This window comes from Podarcis cretensis (assembly GCF_951804945.1).
Source record: "Podarcis cretensis genome assembly, chromosome: 4".
In the NCBI taxonomy this organism is placed as follows: Eukaryota; Metazoa; Chordata; class Lepidosauria; order Squamata; family Lacertidae; genus Podarcis; species Podarcis cretensis.
In genome coordinates this window covers 50,183,879-50,197,869 of record NC_137173.1, presented here as the reverse complement: position 1 = coordinate 50,197,869, position 13,991 = coordinate 50,183,879, and the positions used below count along the sequence as shown (strand labels likewise).

At 38.9% G+C, this 13,991-nt stretch overlaps 1 protein-coding gene across 3 annotated transcripts in view; it reads right to left on the bottom strand.

Moving 5' to 3' along the window:
- The window catches only part of NCAM2 (neural cell adhesion molecule 2), a 202,996-nt gene that overhangs the window by 87,188 nt on the left and 101,817 nt on the right, over window positions 1–13,991 (bottom strand). For all 3 annotated transcript variants that reach the window (XM_079972038.1, XM_079972039.1, XM_079972037.1), the window contains exons 2-7: window positions 13,666–13,740; window positions 10,631–10,837; window positions 9,866–10,009; window positions 7,621–7,758; window positions 5,059–5,176; window positions 1,057–1,217 (exon numbers count right to left, since the gene is read on the bottom strand). In XM_079972038.1, coding sequence (XP_079828164.1) covers window positions 1,057–1,217; window positions 5,059–5,176; window positions 7,621–7,758; window positions 9,866–10,009; window positions 10,631–10,837; window positions 13,666–13,740 — 843 coding nt within the window. The remainder of the gene's footprint in view (window positions 1–1,056; window positions 1,218–5,058; window positions 5,177–7,620; window positions 7,759–9,865; window positions 10,010–10,630; window positions 10,838–13,665; window positions 13,741–13,991) is intronic.

Genomic DNA, 13,991 nt, shown 5'->3' with positions numbered 1-13,991 from the left:
GGGGCAGGAATTTCCTACTCCTTCGAAACATTTCCCTCACCATATTAAATAATGCTAAAGGCATTTGGAGCTACCTACTAGTTTCAAAAGGGATGCAGGTGGCGCTGTGGGTTAAAGCCTCAGCGCCTAGGGCTTGCCGATCGAAAGGTCGGCGGTTCGAATCCCTGCGGCGGGGTGCGCTCCCGCTGCTCGGTCCCAGCGCCTGCCAACCTAGCAGTTCGAAAGCACCTCCGGGTGCAAGTAGATAAATAGGGACCGCTTACCAGCGGGAAGGTAAACGGCGTTTCCGTGTGCGGCTCTGGCTCGCCAGAGCAGCGATGTCACGCTGGCCACGTGACCCGGAAGTGTCTCCGGACAGCGCTGGCCCCTGGCCTCTTAAGTGAGATGGGCGCACAACCCCAGAGTCTGTCAAGACTGGCCCGTACGGGCAGGGGTACCTTTACCTTTACCTTTACCTTTACCTTTACTAGTTTCAAATCAGAGTGCTTGGCTACAATAAAGCAGGAAAAGGGTTAATGTCTGTGGGTGTTCCTGTATTTTTGCCAACGTGATAGGCACTAGGCTACTCAAATTCAGCATTAGAAATAATGGTAGGTTATAGCATCACTGTCCCTCCCCTAGGTTAATCTAATGAATCCTTTGGGATTAGCATTTGGGCTGGGGGAAGAATCACAATATGCAAGATACTATAATCCCTATTCCCTGAGATATGTTGCTTTATGGAAAATCTAAGTTTCCTTTAAATTCCTCAGAGTTCAGAAGTTTGCTTATTCTTTTTTTACCTTAGGTGAAATTTCTGGCAACTTGGATGTATGCCATACACCAGGCATAGGCAAACTCAGCCCTCCAGATGTTTTGGGACTACAACTCCCATCATCCTTAGCTAACAGGACCAGTGGTCGTGTTTGCCTATGCCTGTCATACACCATTGCACAGGACCTCCAAATTTGTCTGAAATCTGTATGTGAAATTCAGTGACAACTTTAACAATACAGCAGGAATCAGAATATGTACTCTAATTTGAGTTCAAAGGTAGATATAGCAAGCAATACTTACCAAAAACTTGAAGAAATGTCTGATTTGTCATCTTTCCTGCTTTATTTCTTGCTTCACAGATGTAAGGTCCAGCATCAATATTTTTGATATCTCTAATGGTCAGTTCTGTATTGCTTCCCCTTAGTATGTATTTTTCATTTTCCTCAATGCGTTTTCCTTTCCTGCGAGATGAAAATGATTTATAAGCACAAAGCATACTTTATCATCTGATCTGAAACAGGCAAGCATTTCAAAACAATATTATTGTTGTTATTTGGCTTGTCTTGTGCGAGATAAAGTGACTAACATATTTAATAAATAAATAATAATAAATAAGTATAAGAATATTTTCATGATCATTTCTAGTATATAGCATACTAGTATCAATAGTAGCACACAGTTTCTTGATTCACTGGCAAATGTACAGTGCTACTTTTTTTAAAAAAAATTGCAAGGCAATTCATTTTAACAGGGTTCACTGAATAATTGAGGACTATGCAAATTAATAGGGATGCGGGTGGCGCTGTGGGTAAAAGCCTCAGCGCCTAGGACTTGCCGATCGAAAGGTCGGCGGTTCGAATCCCCGCGGCGGGGTGCGCTCCCGCTGCTCGGTCCCAGCGCCTGCCAACCTAGCAGTTCGAAAGCACCCCCAGGTGCAAGTAGATAAATAGGGACTGCTTACCAGCAGGAAGGTAAACGGCGTTTCCGTGTGCAGCTCTGGCTCTGGCTCTGGCTCTGGCCAGAGCAGCGATGTCACGCTGGCCACGTGACCCGGAAGTGTCTCCGGACAGCGCTGGCCCCCGGCCTCTTGAGTGAGATGGGCGCACAACCCCAGAGTCTGTCAAGACTGGCCCGTACGGGCAGGGGTACCTTTACCTTTACCTTATGCAAATTAATTACCTGAGGTCAAATTATTTATTAGTTTCAGGTAAATTCAATATAACCTCACACATTCCAACCTTCTCACTGGATGTACAGCTGCAGTCATGAGAGTTTAAATATAGTCTCACTCTACTATTGAACTTACTACCCAGAGTCACTTCATCATGATTGACTGACCTGTGGCCAATTTAATCGCAAAGTTGAACAACTAACAGAATAGATGTACAGTGGTACCTCGGGTTAAGAACTTAATTCGTTATGGAGGTCTGTTCTTAACCTGAAGCTGTTCTTAACCTGAAGCACTACTTTAGCTAATGAGACCTCCTGCTGCCGCTGCACCATTTCCTGCACGATTTCTGTTCTCATCCTGAAGCAAAGTTCTTAACCCAAGGTAATATTTCTGGATTAGTGGAGTCTGTAACCTGAAACATATGTAACCTGAAGCGTATGTAACCCGAGGTACCACTGTACTCTCATAGGCTGCATTCAGACAGCACTTTATTTGGTCTTCCTGACCTTTCCATTCCTGTTAATTTTCATGTTTTATGGTCACACATGAACAGATGTCACTGGACATGTCACCACAACCCTACCCGCTACATACATTTCAAGTTACAGACTCTGCTAACGCAGATTTTTTATGGCATAAAAGCAAATTCTAGAAATCCACTGGAATCTAGCAGAAGTTTAACATTCATTTACGTGTTAATTGTTTCAAGAAATATAAATGGGAGCACACTAGCGGGATTGTGGTGACATGTCCAGTGACATTTGTTCTTGTGTTACACCATGGCCACTGGTGTGAATGAAATATGAATGCATTTTGAAAGCTTGGGTTAGCTGTTTCTCTCCTCCTGGAACTCAATATACCAAATACCAAAGAGGTTACAATTTAAACAAAAGGGACGTTACTGTAATATTAGCAAAAATCCTGCTTCATTGTTGCAAATTATAACCTGCTCACACCATGCAGAATGTCTTTTCTTCAAGAATATGGGAAGAAAAAAGAAAACTGAAAAACCAAACCAAAAATAAACCCCCACAGCTAAATACTGGATATTTTCATCTTTAAAAGAAAGCTTTATACTCCAAAAAATGCTATCCTCAAACAGGCAGAGAGGGAATTACCCTGAGGCAACAGGAAGTTCTGCTTATGTCAGGAAACAAGGATCTGAATACCAACAGTTGAGGTTGCAAATAATTCTTCAAGAGATTAATAATTTAAGCAAATGAACAATACTAAAAGAAGGCATCCATTTACATTTTTTAAAGATATGCCTCAGAATTTTTTTAAAGATGTTATCAGGGGGACTTCTTTTCAATCAATGGTAATTGCCATTGAAAATAACAATTTGGTAAAATCTGCCGATTTAGTTGCTTCTACCTATGAAGGAACTTTTCTGTGGAAAGATCCGCAAGATCAGATTTCAAACCCTCCAGTGAGCAGAAGAGATCTCATATACAGGTGGGCACTATAAAAATAGCATGTACAAGTCTACTACTGTAATTCTCAACATTGAAAAAAATATTGCTATAAATAATTTCATGCTAGACTGAGTAGAGTACTGGAATTGCACCCCTTTCCTTTTAAAATCTATGCATCTATGTGCAAACTGCATCAGTTTGCAAACTACAGCTTTTATAATACTTATTTAAATAGATAAGCAGAAAGAAAAAAGTTGGTAAAATAACTTATCTGAGAGATGACCCCTCATGCTTTTAACATAACGAAATGGTATTTTTATGCAATACCTGAGTCAGATTTTTCATGTTCAAAATTGCAGAAGTGGCTTTGAGAAGGAGTATGCTTCTGCACACACAACTGGAAATACTTGTTTAGACAGAAAAGCTCAGATTTTTGATTGACTTTTCTCTTAAGCACTCCTTTGCTCATTACAATTTACATATGAGAGAAATATGAGATTTGGGACAGAATCCCAACAAAATGTTTTCTGAAGAAGAAAGCATCTCTCAACAAGAGGTGATTAGTAAATAGAAATAAAGTTTGATCATGGACTGTATTAGTTATGTAGCAGTCTATGTAGCAATGTTTCTAAACAAATTACCTTATCCATATGTGGGAATACAACTGAACTTGTATTCTAAAAAGGTAAGGTAAAGGACCTCTGGACGGTTAAGTCCAGTCAAAGGCAACTATGGGATAAGGCGCTCATCTTGCTTCAGGCCGAGGGAGCCGACGTTTGTCCACAGACAGCTTTCTGGGTCATGTGGCCAGCATGACTAAACTGCTTCTGGCGCAACGGGACACAGTGATGGAAACCAGAGCACACGGAAATGCCATATTTTTATCTACTTGCACCAGTGGCGTAGCGTGGGGGGTGCAGGGGGTCCCGCCGCACCGGGCGCAACATCTGGGGGTTAGGGTTAGGGGGCGCAAATCCACGGGTTAGGGGGCGCAAATCCATGGGTTAGGGGGCGCAAATTACTTGCCTTGCCCCGGGTGCTGACAACCCACGCTACGCCACTGACTTGTACTGCCGTGCTTTCGAACTGCTAGGATGGCAAAAGCTTGTATTCTACATCTAATTGGCACTGAAGATTTGCATGCAAAATGATGGAGGCCCAAACCACCTCAGTCAAAAAGGATAAGAGAAACAACCCAGCCACACTTTCAGTGAGTAGAACGGAGAGTTGCACGTGGGGAAAGGCCTGCAGAACTGCTCTAGGCTCCATCCACAGTGCAGCAGATTGAGGTGTGTGTATTGCACCCCTCAGTCTGGAGACTCATGTGGATGTACTGCTGATGGATCATCTGGATGACAAGCTGATGACTGCATTGAATATGAAAGTCTGAACTTTTGCCTCTCCCCAGCTTGGCTGAAGCACTGTCCACTTTGGCAGTGTAACTCAGATATAAACACAGTGAATAATACTTCAGGATCTGTGTCTTTCTTGTATTTACAGCATTCAGACAATGTTTCATGTTAATTTTGATGGTTTCAGATAGCACAAAGTCCAATTACATGACATTACCAACAGGAATAAAGTAAAAACAAGAACAAAATACCTGCTCAATTAGTGACCCTTTAAAAAGAAATCCCTATGAGCTCAAATGTTTATTTTCACCTCACTATTCAAATGTATATTTGAAATATCTCTGCAGCATATATTTGAGCTTACCTATACCAATTGATTTCAGGTTCAGGAGAACCCATGGCTCTGCAGAATAATGTAATTGACTCTCCTCGATCTGCTGTGGCATTAAAGGACTTCTGTAGCAATGTGATAGCTGGAGGAACTGAAGAAAATATGGAAAATGGATGTAAGGTTAGATAACTGAAAGCACACAGATCCTCTCTTGTTTCTTAAAGTAACTTTGCTATAACTATTTCATTTTCGAACCATAAATGAGGCCGATGGATAAGTTTTAGTCAAGTAAAATTCAATTACTTATCTTCCTGAAAACATTTCGTGATAATACCTTATTTTACTTTCATCAAGAACAGGCATAGGCAAATGCAGCCCTCCAGATGTTTTGGGACTACAACTCTCACCATCCCTGACCACTGGTCCTGTTAGCTAGGGATGATGGGAGTTGTAGTCCCAAAACATCTGGAGGGCCGAGTTTGCCTATGCCTGATCAAGAATATTAGCAGTTTATAGTTTCAGTTTTAGTCAGTTCAGAGTTAACTACAGCACATCTATCAGAAGAAACCATGGATATTTAAACCTTAATTGTTAGGCTCTAAACTGTTAACTCTTAGCATTTTGATGCCATTTTAAAATTAAAAATGTATAGTGATTTTTTGACATAAATGCATGATCGTTTTTAAAGGTTACTGCAGTATAAATGGTTTAAGGAGTTCATTACTGGAAACAGGAAAAATGCCTTAAAAATAGCACCTTAGATTTAAATATGTAATTACTTCAAATGAATTGCAACTAATTCCTAACTACATATTCCACACAAATTTGTAAACATCAAAACATATGAAACATAATGCCTTTTAATTTTTTGTTTGGTGCACTATATTTATTAAAATAACATTCCTCTTACTTTGGGTAGTGTCCTTTAGATGACTACAGCCTGCCATCAACCCTGTTGGCTGAGTTTGCTGTGGCTCCTAACCTGAGATCAGCCAATAGCTGACCCCTACTCCCCAAAGCCAAAAATTTCAAGGAATGGAGGGAACTACAGGCAGCAGAAAAACCATACTATCCAACCTTTGAGAATAATGAAGGCATTCACTTCCCTAAAGTTTCTTTCCTTATCTGCTCAGGCTAATGAGCTCAAAGGTTGGTTTTGTAGCCACAACAATATCTCAGGATGGTCACCAATATCTTTTTACTACTTCATTTTTTATTATACTATGTCTGCATGTATCTTCATTGTGGAAGAAGGGAATATAAATGTTTGGTTCAGCTGGACTGTGCCCATTCTATGCACTATATAGGTAAAGATAAAGGTACCCCTGACTGTTAGGTCCAGTCGTGACTGACTCTGGGGTTGCACGCTCATCTCGCTCTATAGGCCGAGGGAGCCGGTGTTTGTCCGCAGACAGCTTCCGGGTCATGTGGCCAGCATGACTAAGCCACTTCTGGTGAACCAGAGCAGCATACGGAAATGCCGTTTACCTTCCCGCCAGGGTGGTACCTATTTATCTACTTGCACTTTGACATTGTTTCGAACTGCTAGGTTGGTAGGAGCTGGGACTGAGCAATGGGAGCTCACCCCGTCATTGGGATTCGAACCATGACCTTCTGATAGGCAAGCCCTAGGCTCTGTGGTTTAGACCCCAGCACCACCCACGTCCCTTCTATGCACTATACCACACACTTAATAAAACATGCCATTTTGAAAAATAATAATATAGAGTTGTATCTAATGAAATCATAGAAGATGATTAACTGAAATTCAGGAATCTGCTCTAAGTCATACACAACCCATAATTAAGGTAGTGTTTAAAAATAATACAGCAAACATTATGCCTTGGATTCAAAGAAATGTTAAGTGAGACTCCACTTGCCCCATTGGAGCACTGCCACCTTCCCAGTATGGAACTGCCTTTCAGCTTATGTAGGGCACCTTTGGACCCAGGCCAATCTTTTTAATTAAGATACTTCTGCTGAACTGAAGATCATTTAAAGTAAAAGGTTTGCATGGATACATATATGTAATAAATGACTACAAACCTGGTCACATGTAAACTTTAGGTGCACAACAATAGTCACAAACATTAAATTATATACCTGTGTGTGTGTGTGTGTGTGTTTGGCTGCAGCATCATTAAATGAAAGTCTCAAGGTGTAATTTAACAAGCTGATAAAGTTGCTACAGTAATGAGCATAATATTGAATCCTTGATTATTCTGAATTATATAAGTGGAGGTTCTCCCAATGTAACATCTAGCCCAATTTCTCTTATAAACTGGAATGTGAACTCAATGGTAGACTATTACCTTGATATTATAGTATTAGAAAAATTGATTTTGTTCATGACTTTTGCCAGACCTCAGCTATTTACACACTTAGAGTAAGCTACAGCATATTTTGTGGTAATAACAAGGCAAGAGAAAGCACTGAGGGCCACACATAAAGGGTGATAATTTAGATTTACGTAATATTTTGTTTGGTGCTAAGCAGAATTATTTTAACACAAAAAAAGGCATCTCTCCCTCTCTCTCTCTCTCTCTCTCTCTCTGTGTGTGTGTGTGTGTGTGTGTGTTCAGTTTTGCTTCTTACCATTTACAAGTACAATGATATCCCGAAAGTCAATTTCCCCTCTGGCTTCTACTCTTCCTTCACATCTGTAAACACCTTCATCACTTTTATTGATTTTAAGAATTTGAAGATTATTGTTTGGCAGCATGGCAAACCTATCTGGAAAGGCATGTAAGATATAAAATAGTATCAGTAAGTGAAGGCACTACTGGGAACATGATTGTGAATTGATAAAATTTAAACTATTCTGCTATACTATCAGAGAGCTCATCAACAAAACATACTTCAATTTACAAGTAAAATGTAATTCTAGAAGCTCAGTTATCCTATATCAAATGCTTCATGTTGACTTTTTTAAAAAAATTAACAAATGTACCTCTTATAAACAACAGCTCATCTGACCCATCATACCTCACAAACTTTCCTAACAAGAAATGAATATCAGAACAAGGAAAAGGGAGGCAGGAAAGAAAAGAAGAACAGAGGCAGGAAGAGAGATAAAGAAGTAAGTTAGGGAAAGCCAACATGGTTCCCTCCAGACATTGTTACACTGCAGTTCCTATCATTCTGACCTCTGGCTATGCTAGCTGGCTTGGGCGTGTGCAATTAGTTGCCCAACAAGCACAGGAAATGAACCACACTGACTATCGGAAGGTTATATATGAATTGATCTATGGATTCTCAATCATTTTTATAAGTCTCTCTCCTGTTATATGACTTTTCCACACACTGAACTCTTGCATGTCTCTACCATGTAACTGATATCAGGAGAGTGAGATAGCTCATGGTTTTGAAGTTTTAACTTTTTGCCACCAATGAACTCATAATACAGGGGTCAGTCCAAGCTGGTCCACAAGGCTGTTCTTACCCAAACCATGCCAATATCCCCCAAACCTCCTCTCAGGTGTGAGGTAGGTAAGGGTGCAGCTCCAAAGGAATAATACAAGCTCAAAAGCACTGGCAGAGAACCCCACTAGGGTATGTATGTTGCTGAGGGGGATCAATGTTGAGTGAGACCCCCTATTGTTTGCAGGTGAGATTTCATAGCACATCTGCAAACAGACATTTTTGCTTTCCAGATGCCAGCTGCAGATGGAAAATGTAACTGCTGTAACTTAATGTAACTGCTACATTAGTAACAGCAAGCCTGTTTGCAGGCAAACTCCCAGTGCCAATCAACTTCAGATGGTTGCAACCTGATATAAAGTCAGGTGACTGACCAGTGGAGGCCCTGCCCACCTGTCAAAGATGGTCTGCAGGGGGGTTAGGAAGGAGAGGTTCTGGCCACCTGCTGAATCCACTACCCTACCTCTCTCCCAATGTATTACTTAGAAAGCTCCCACAATGATTTAAATAATCCAGAATCAACTGACTGATGGAAAATAGGATAGCAGAAGACAAAGAAAGAATAATTCAATGCTCCAAATCATGGCAAAATCCAACAACCATAGAGCAGATAGTTATATCTTTTGTTAAAATTCAGTCATTTTCCTGATTTTTAATTCAGCATATTTTAGCTAGTTCTCAGAATTTACTAAGGTAGTATAGAAATTAAAGTAGAATTGAAGTCATGTATGAGAAAAAATACGGTCTTGAGGGTCTAATCCAAAGACCAAACAAATGAAGATTAACATGACAGTTCTTGAATTCATTGGTCTAACCTAATTTACAACCAAGTTTAAAAGCTAAAAATCTACAAATGTCTTCCCACAGCTGTTGACTAGAATTATTTATTTTTGTACTTGGCAAGAGTCTACCTAACTGTGGGGTTACTTAACAAGAAGGTACCAAACATAGTCAGTTTCTAAGTTCAAGAGGGATCCTGAGCAGAGAAGTCTCAAACAACACAGATAAAATACCCAGGTAGATAGTCCTGTGGCCACAACCACCACTTCTTTGGGAAATTTCTTTCATCACTGAGTTTGTACATAGGACCCAAGTAGTCACCAGGGTTTTTGTTTTGTTTTTGGCCAGTTTTATCTTGTGGCTTTCATTTGCCAATTCCTAAGCTATTTACCTTTATTTGCAATGGAAAATTAAATTTCAGAGCGATATATCAGGAAAAGGACTGCATCACGATTTAATAGTAACATTAATTGCATTACCTATCTCCAGCAATATAACATCTCAATGACCACATTTTACTCATTATTTTGCTAACACAATAGGTGTTTCATTACTATATCAGAACATTAACATAAATGCCTTTAAACTGGTTGAATGTAGAATGAAAACAGATAATTTAAAGAGTTACCAAAATACTAACTGTCAGCAATATTTGAGACTTCCTCATTTTGATACAACCAGCTGACAATAGGTGCAGGTGAACTAGTAACACGGCAAATGACTTGTACATCTTCTCCCTGTACAAATTCTTGTGGGGATGAGATATCTTGGAATGTGAGCTTTTCTAAGAAAGAAGGAAAGACAGTTTAGTTAGTAGCTTCTACCATTTGCTGAGAATTCCAAAGCACATTACTTAGGTAACAAATAGAATTTACTTAGCACTTTAAGTGTTAAAAGTATTTCACATGCAAGTTGGGTAAGTACGATTATCGTATTGTTCTGTTGCAGCAAAAAGACAAGGTTGGTGCAAAAATATACAGCAGGGCATCAGTGCTATATTATTTATTTATTTCATAAAAGCCATACAATGCTTGATTGATGTTGTTTTTTTAAATCACATCAAATGTTTTCAAAAATACCAGAATACTTTAAGTTTCTATTAACAAAGACAAAACTATTTCAAGTTAAAAGTAAACCATTGTTGTTGTTGTTGTTTAGTCATTTAGTCATGACAAATTACTATAAATAAGTCTTCTGCTGCCATCTATTACAAGTATATATATGAAAATTTGCTTACTTCAAAGTAATCGTTGAGTACATACAATACTTAGCACTGAGTAGCCCCAATATAATGAATACTTTTGATCTAAAGTTTACAGAGCACTTATTTTCATCATTTTCAGTACAACATGAAGGAAGAGAAACCTCACTACTGAATTTATTTTCACCTTTGGATTTTACTTACGGTAAATTTCCAAAACAACAGTAGCCTCTTGAGTCTGTCCTCTAGAATCTGTTGCTTGACACCTGTATATTCCAGCATCTTCCACATTGGCATTGTAGATTGTTAACCGTGATCTGACACCTTCTTTCTGTACTACCACTCTTTGATTAGATACAATCTTCTCTCCTTGTGGGTTGTACCAATCTATACTCTCAGCCTCACCAATTACTAAAGGAAAGAAGAAAGACAGACAACAATGTACATAATGAATAATGGACACGGTATCAGATACATTTCTTTAAAATATGCTATGCTCATGTGCTAAAAAGTACTATATCACTTTGTTTTTACCAATTCTGCTTGTTTTGCTAGTTCTGCTAATGACATTTGTTTCCAAAATGATAGACAATCGAGTCTTTCTGCCTTTGTGTCATTGCCCAAGCATCCATTCCTGCATTGATATAATTTTTAAGCTGCTTGTAAAAACAAACTCTAAAAACAACAAAAATAAAAAACCAACCATTCTATCTTTTATTTGAATAAAACAACTGAAATGTAGAGTATTTTCATGAACAAATTATTCATTAGTGGTTGACATTTGATTAGCTAGGTTTTGTTTGTATTACTTCTTTTTGTAATAATCTTTAATTATCTGCCATTAACTCGAAATTCAATTGGTCGGAATGAGTAGCCATAAAAATAATTACATGGAATGACCTTTGTACTTTCTCCTGTCCTAATATCATTTCAAAGTTAGAAGGTAGTGACCCCATGGTTTATAGACCTAATAATGTATACTTAAATTCTAATGGGATATCTCATTGTCTCCTGGCTATGATATGACAGTAAAATCAACTCCTTTCAAATCTCACTTGGAAGCACACTGCAGAGATTCTGAAGCATAAATGCAGTGGAAATGTGATTTTCAGAGTTAAGACTTAGAAGGAAATTCTACCAATACCTGTACTCATTAAATGAAACTCCACATTGTTCAGATAGTTTAATTTATTCAGTAGCCACTGAATAATTAGTGCCAGATCATTTCTCAATGTTTCAGTTCATTATACATTTTTAATGCTTTGTAATGCATTTGCAGAACAGGTAGAGTTTTCTACTCAGTGATCTAAGTATCAGGAAAAGATTCCCCTCTAAATTTCCATACAAAGGGTTACTATGAAAAGCTCAGGAGCACATCCAGTAAAATAGAAAGCAACTCTATTCTTGCTATCTTTTCAGAAGTGAAAAGAGGTCATGCCCAGTGCTACTAATGTTTCCAACCAGCTCAGTTCTTCTCTCACTTGATTGCCTTAGTTTGTACCCTCTGCAAACTGGCTGCTTCAATATGAAAAACTCAATTCCTACCAGGGCTGGCTCTACCATTATTTAGAGATGGTGCTTGCATTATTTTTGGGGCCATGAAAGAGAAGCAAATTATTAGTTTTTTAATTTATCATCATCATCATTGTCATCATCATAAAATTTACATACAGCTTGATATTATATATATATATATATATATATATATGTATGTATGTATGTATATATTGTCAGGAAACTGCCATCAGCTCAGAGGCGAGAGGTGGAAGGGCAGTTGGGTTACAGGGAGCCTCCAAAGATCGTGAGAAGCAGCACTTCGTGGAGGAGGAAAGCCACGCCTCCAGTGGGCAAGGGGTCCCCCTCTGCCCATGCCCTCTTTGCGCAGTTGGTTTTCGCACAGAGAGGGGAGGCGTAGGATGGGGGTCAAAAGACTACTCTGCTGGGGAAAGTTTAAAGACCGCCCCCTCCCAGATTCTGCTAGCGACTGAGCAGACATGGAATTGAGCCGATCTGCATTGTGAACGTTTTGGACAGATAATAAAGCCTTGAAAAGACCAAAGGGGAGTCTTGCCTGTTTGCTCTTGAGCAACCACGCATAACATATCTCAATATATCTCAATATATCTCAATATATCTCAATATATCTCAATATATCTCAATATATCTATCATCTATCTATCTATCTATCTATCTATCTATCTATCTATACAAAAAGATAAAACAATAAAACTGAGAAAAATTCACAACAATACTTTAAAAGATACAAAATTTCTATTTTATTTTACTGCCAAGAAGGGAAGTGCTTGTGCGATTTTTTTTTTTGCTTCAAGTATACCATCTGACTTGAAGGGAGCACTATATGCTGTTCTACCTGAGGCTGCCAAGGTCTCAGCCTCCCCTTTTGCTCCTTAGACTAGTGATTCCAGACCCTTAGAAAGGAATATTCACTTCTGAAAGTTTGCATTTAAGGGACCGTTTCACTGGGTGCCTGTGATCACCACATGGCACTGAATGATAAGAAAACACAATTCAAGCAAAGCACATTCCACACGGTTCAATGCTATTGGGGGGGGATGGAGTTGGAGAATACATAATTTATACAGTTCATGCAAAGATCAGGGACCATTTTCTAATCAATCAAATCAAAATAATGTCAGACATTATTCTCAAGTGGGGTAGCTGCTTTCTAATGCCTACAAATAATTTTTTTTGCTTCCATAAAAGCTCTGCAGGACCAGGCTTCCTGTAGACCAGATAGTACCTATATTGGTATGTAACTATATATAATCTAAAATAGTACAATGAAATATAAAGTGCACACAACATTAAGAATCCAGGCTGGTGCATCAAAAAATAATGTCAAAAAATATTACAAAATATTAGTTTGAAACTGCACTCTTCCTCATAAAACTCCAGCACACATCTGGTTCCAGGAAGTGTCTTATGACCAGGCAGGAGGGCCATAAATATTTGAAATTTCCTTGCTCAACCACTTCCTTCCTTCCATCAGCTCATAGCTTCTTCTTTCACTGATGTCTATGTAAGATATTGCCTTGCCCCATATTCTCCAATCTTAGATTCCAAGCCTCAAATACTCACATTCCCATCAGGCCAATGAACAACTTTGTTACACTTCCTTAACCATCCCAATGCTTAGCTGCTTGCCTCCAACTGGTGTACACACTAGTCACATGTGAAAAGGGATAGAAGTCAAGTTGAAATTAAGCAAATATACATACCTGTGCATGTGAAGAATTTGGATACACCCACACTGACTTCTACCTTGCTGAGGGAAATTGACACTTGTAAAAGTGCTGCAAAATAAAATAAAATAAAAATTATTATTATTATTGAAGCAGAATTTTCCATATGTCCACAAAGAGAAAAATTTCCACATATTAAAACCATAAAGAGAATCATGTCCCTACAAATTAGATTCCTCTCTGAAAGAGCCTTACACCCTACTCTTGGAATACTTCTAAGTAACAAGCGCCACAGACCAATATTTAGAAGCAGAATCCAATGTATAAAAAAGGGGGGGAGCTAATGAGATTTTTTAAAAGAG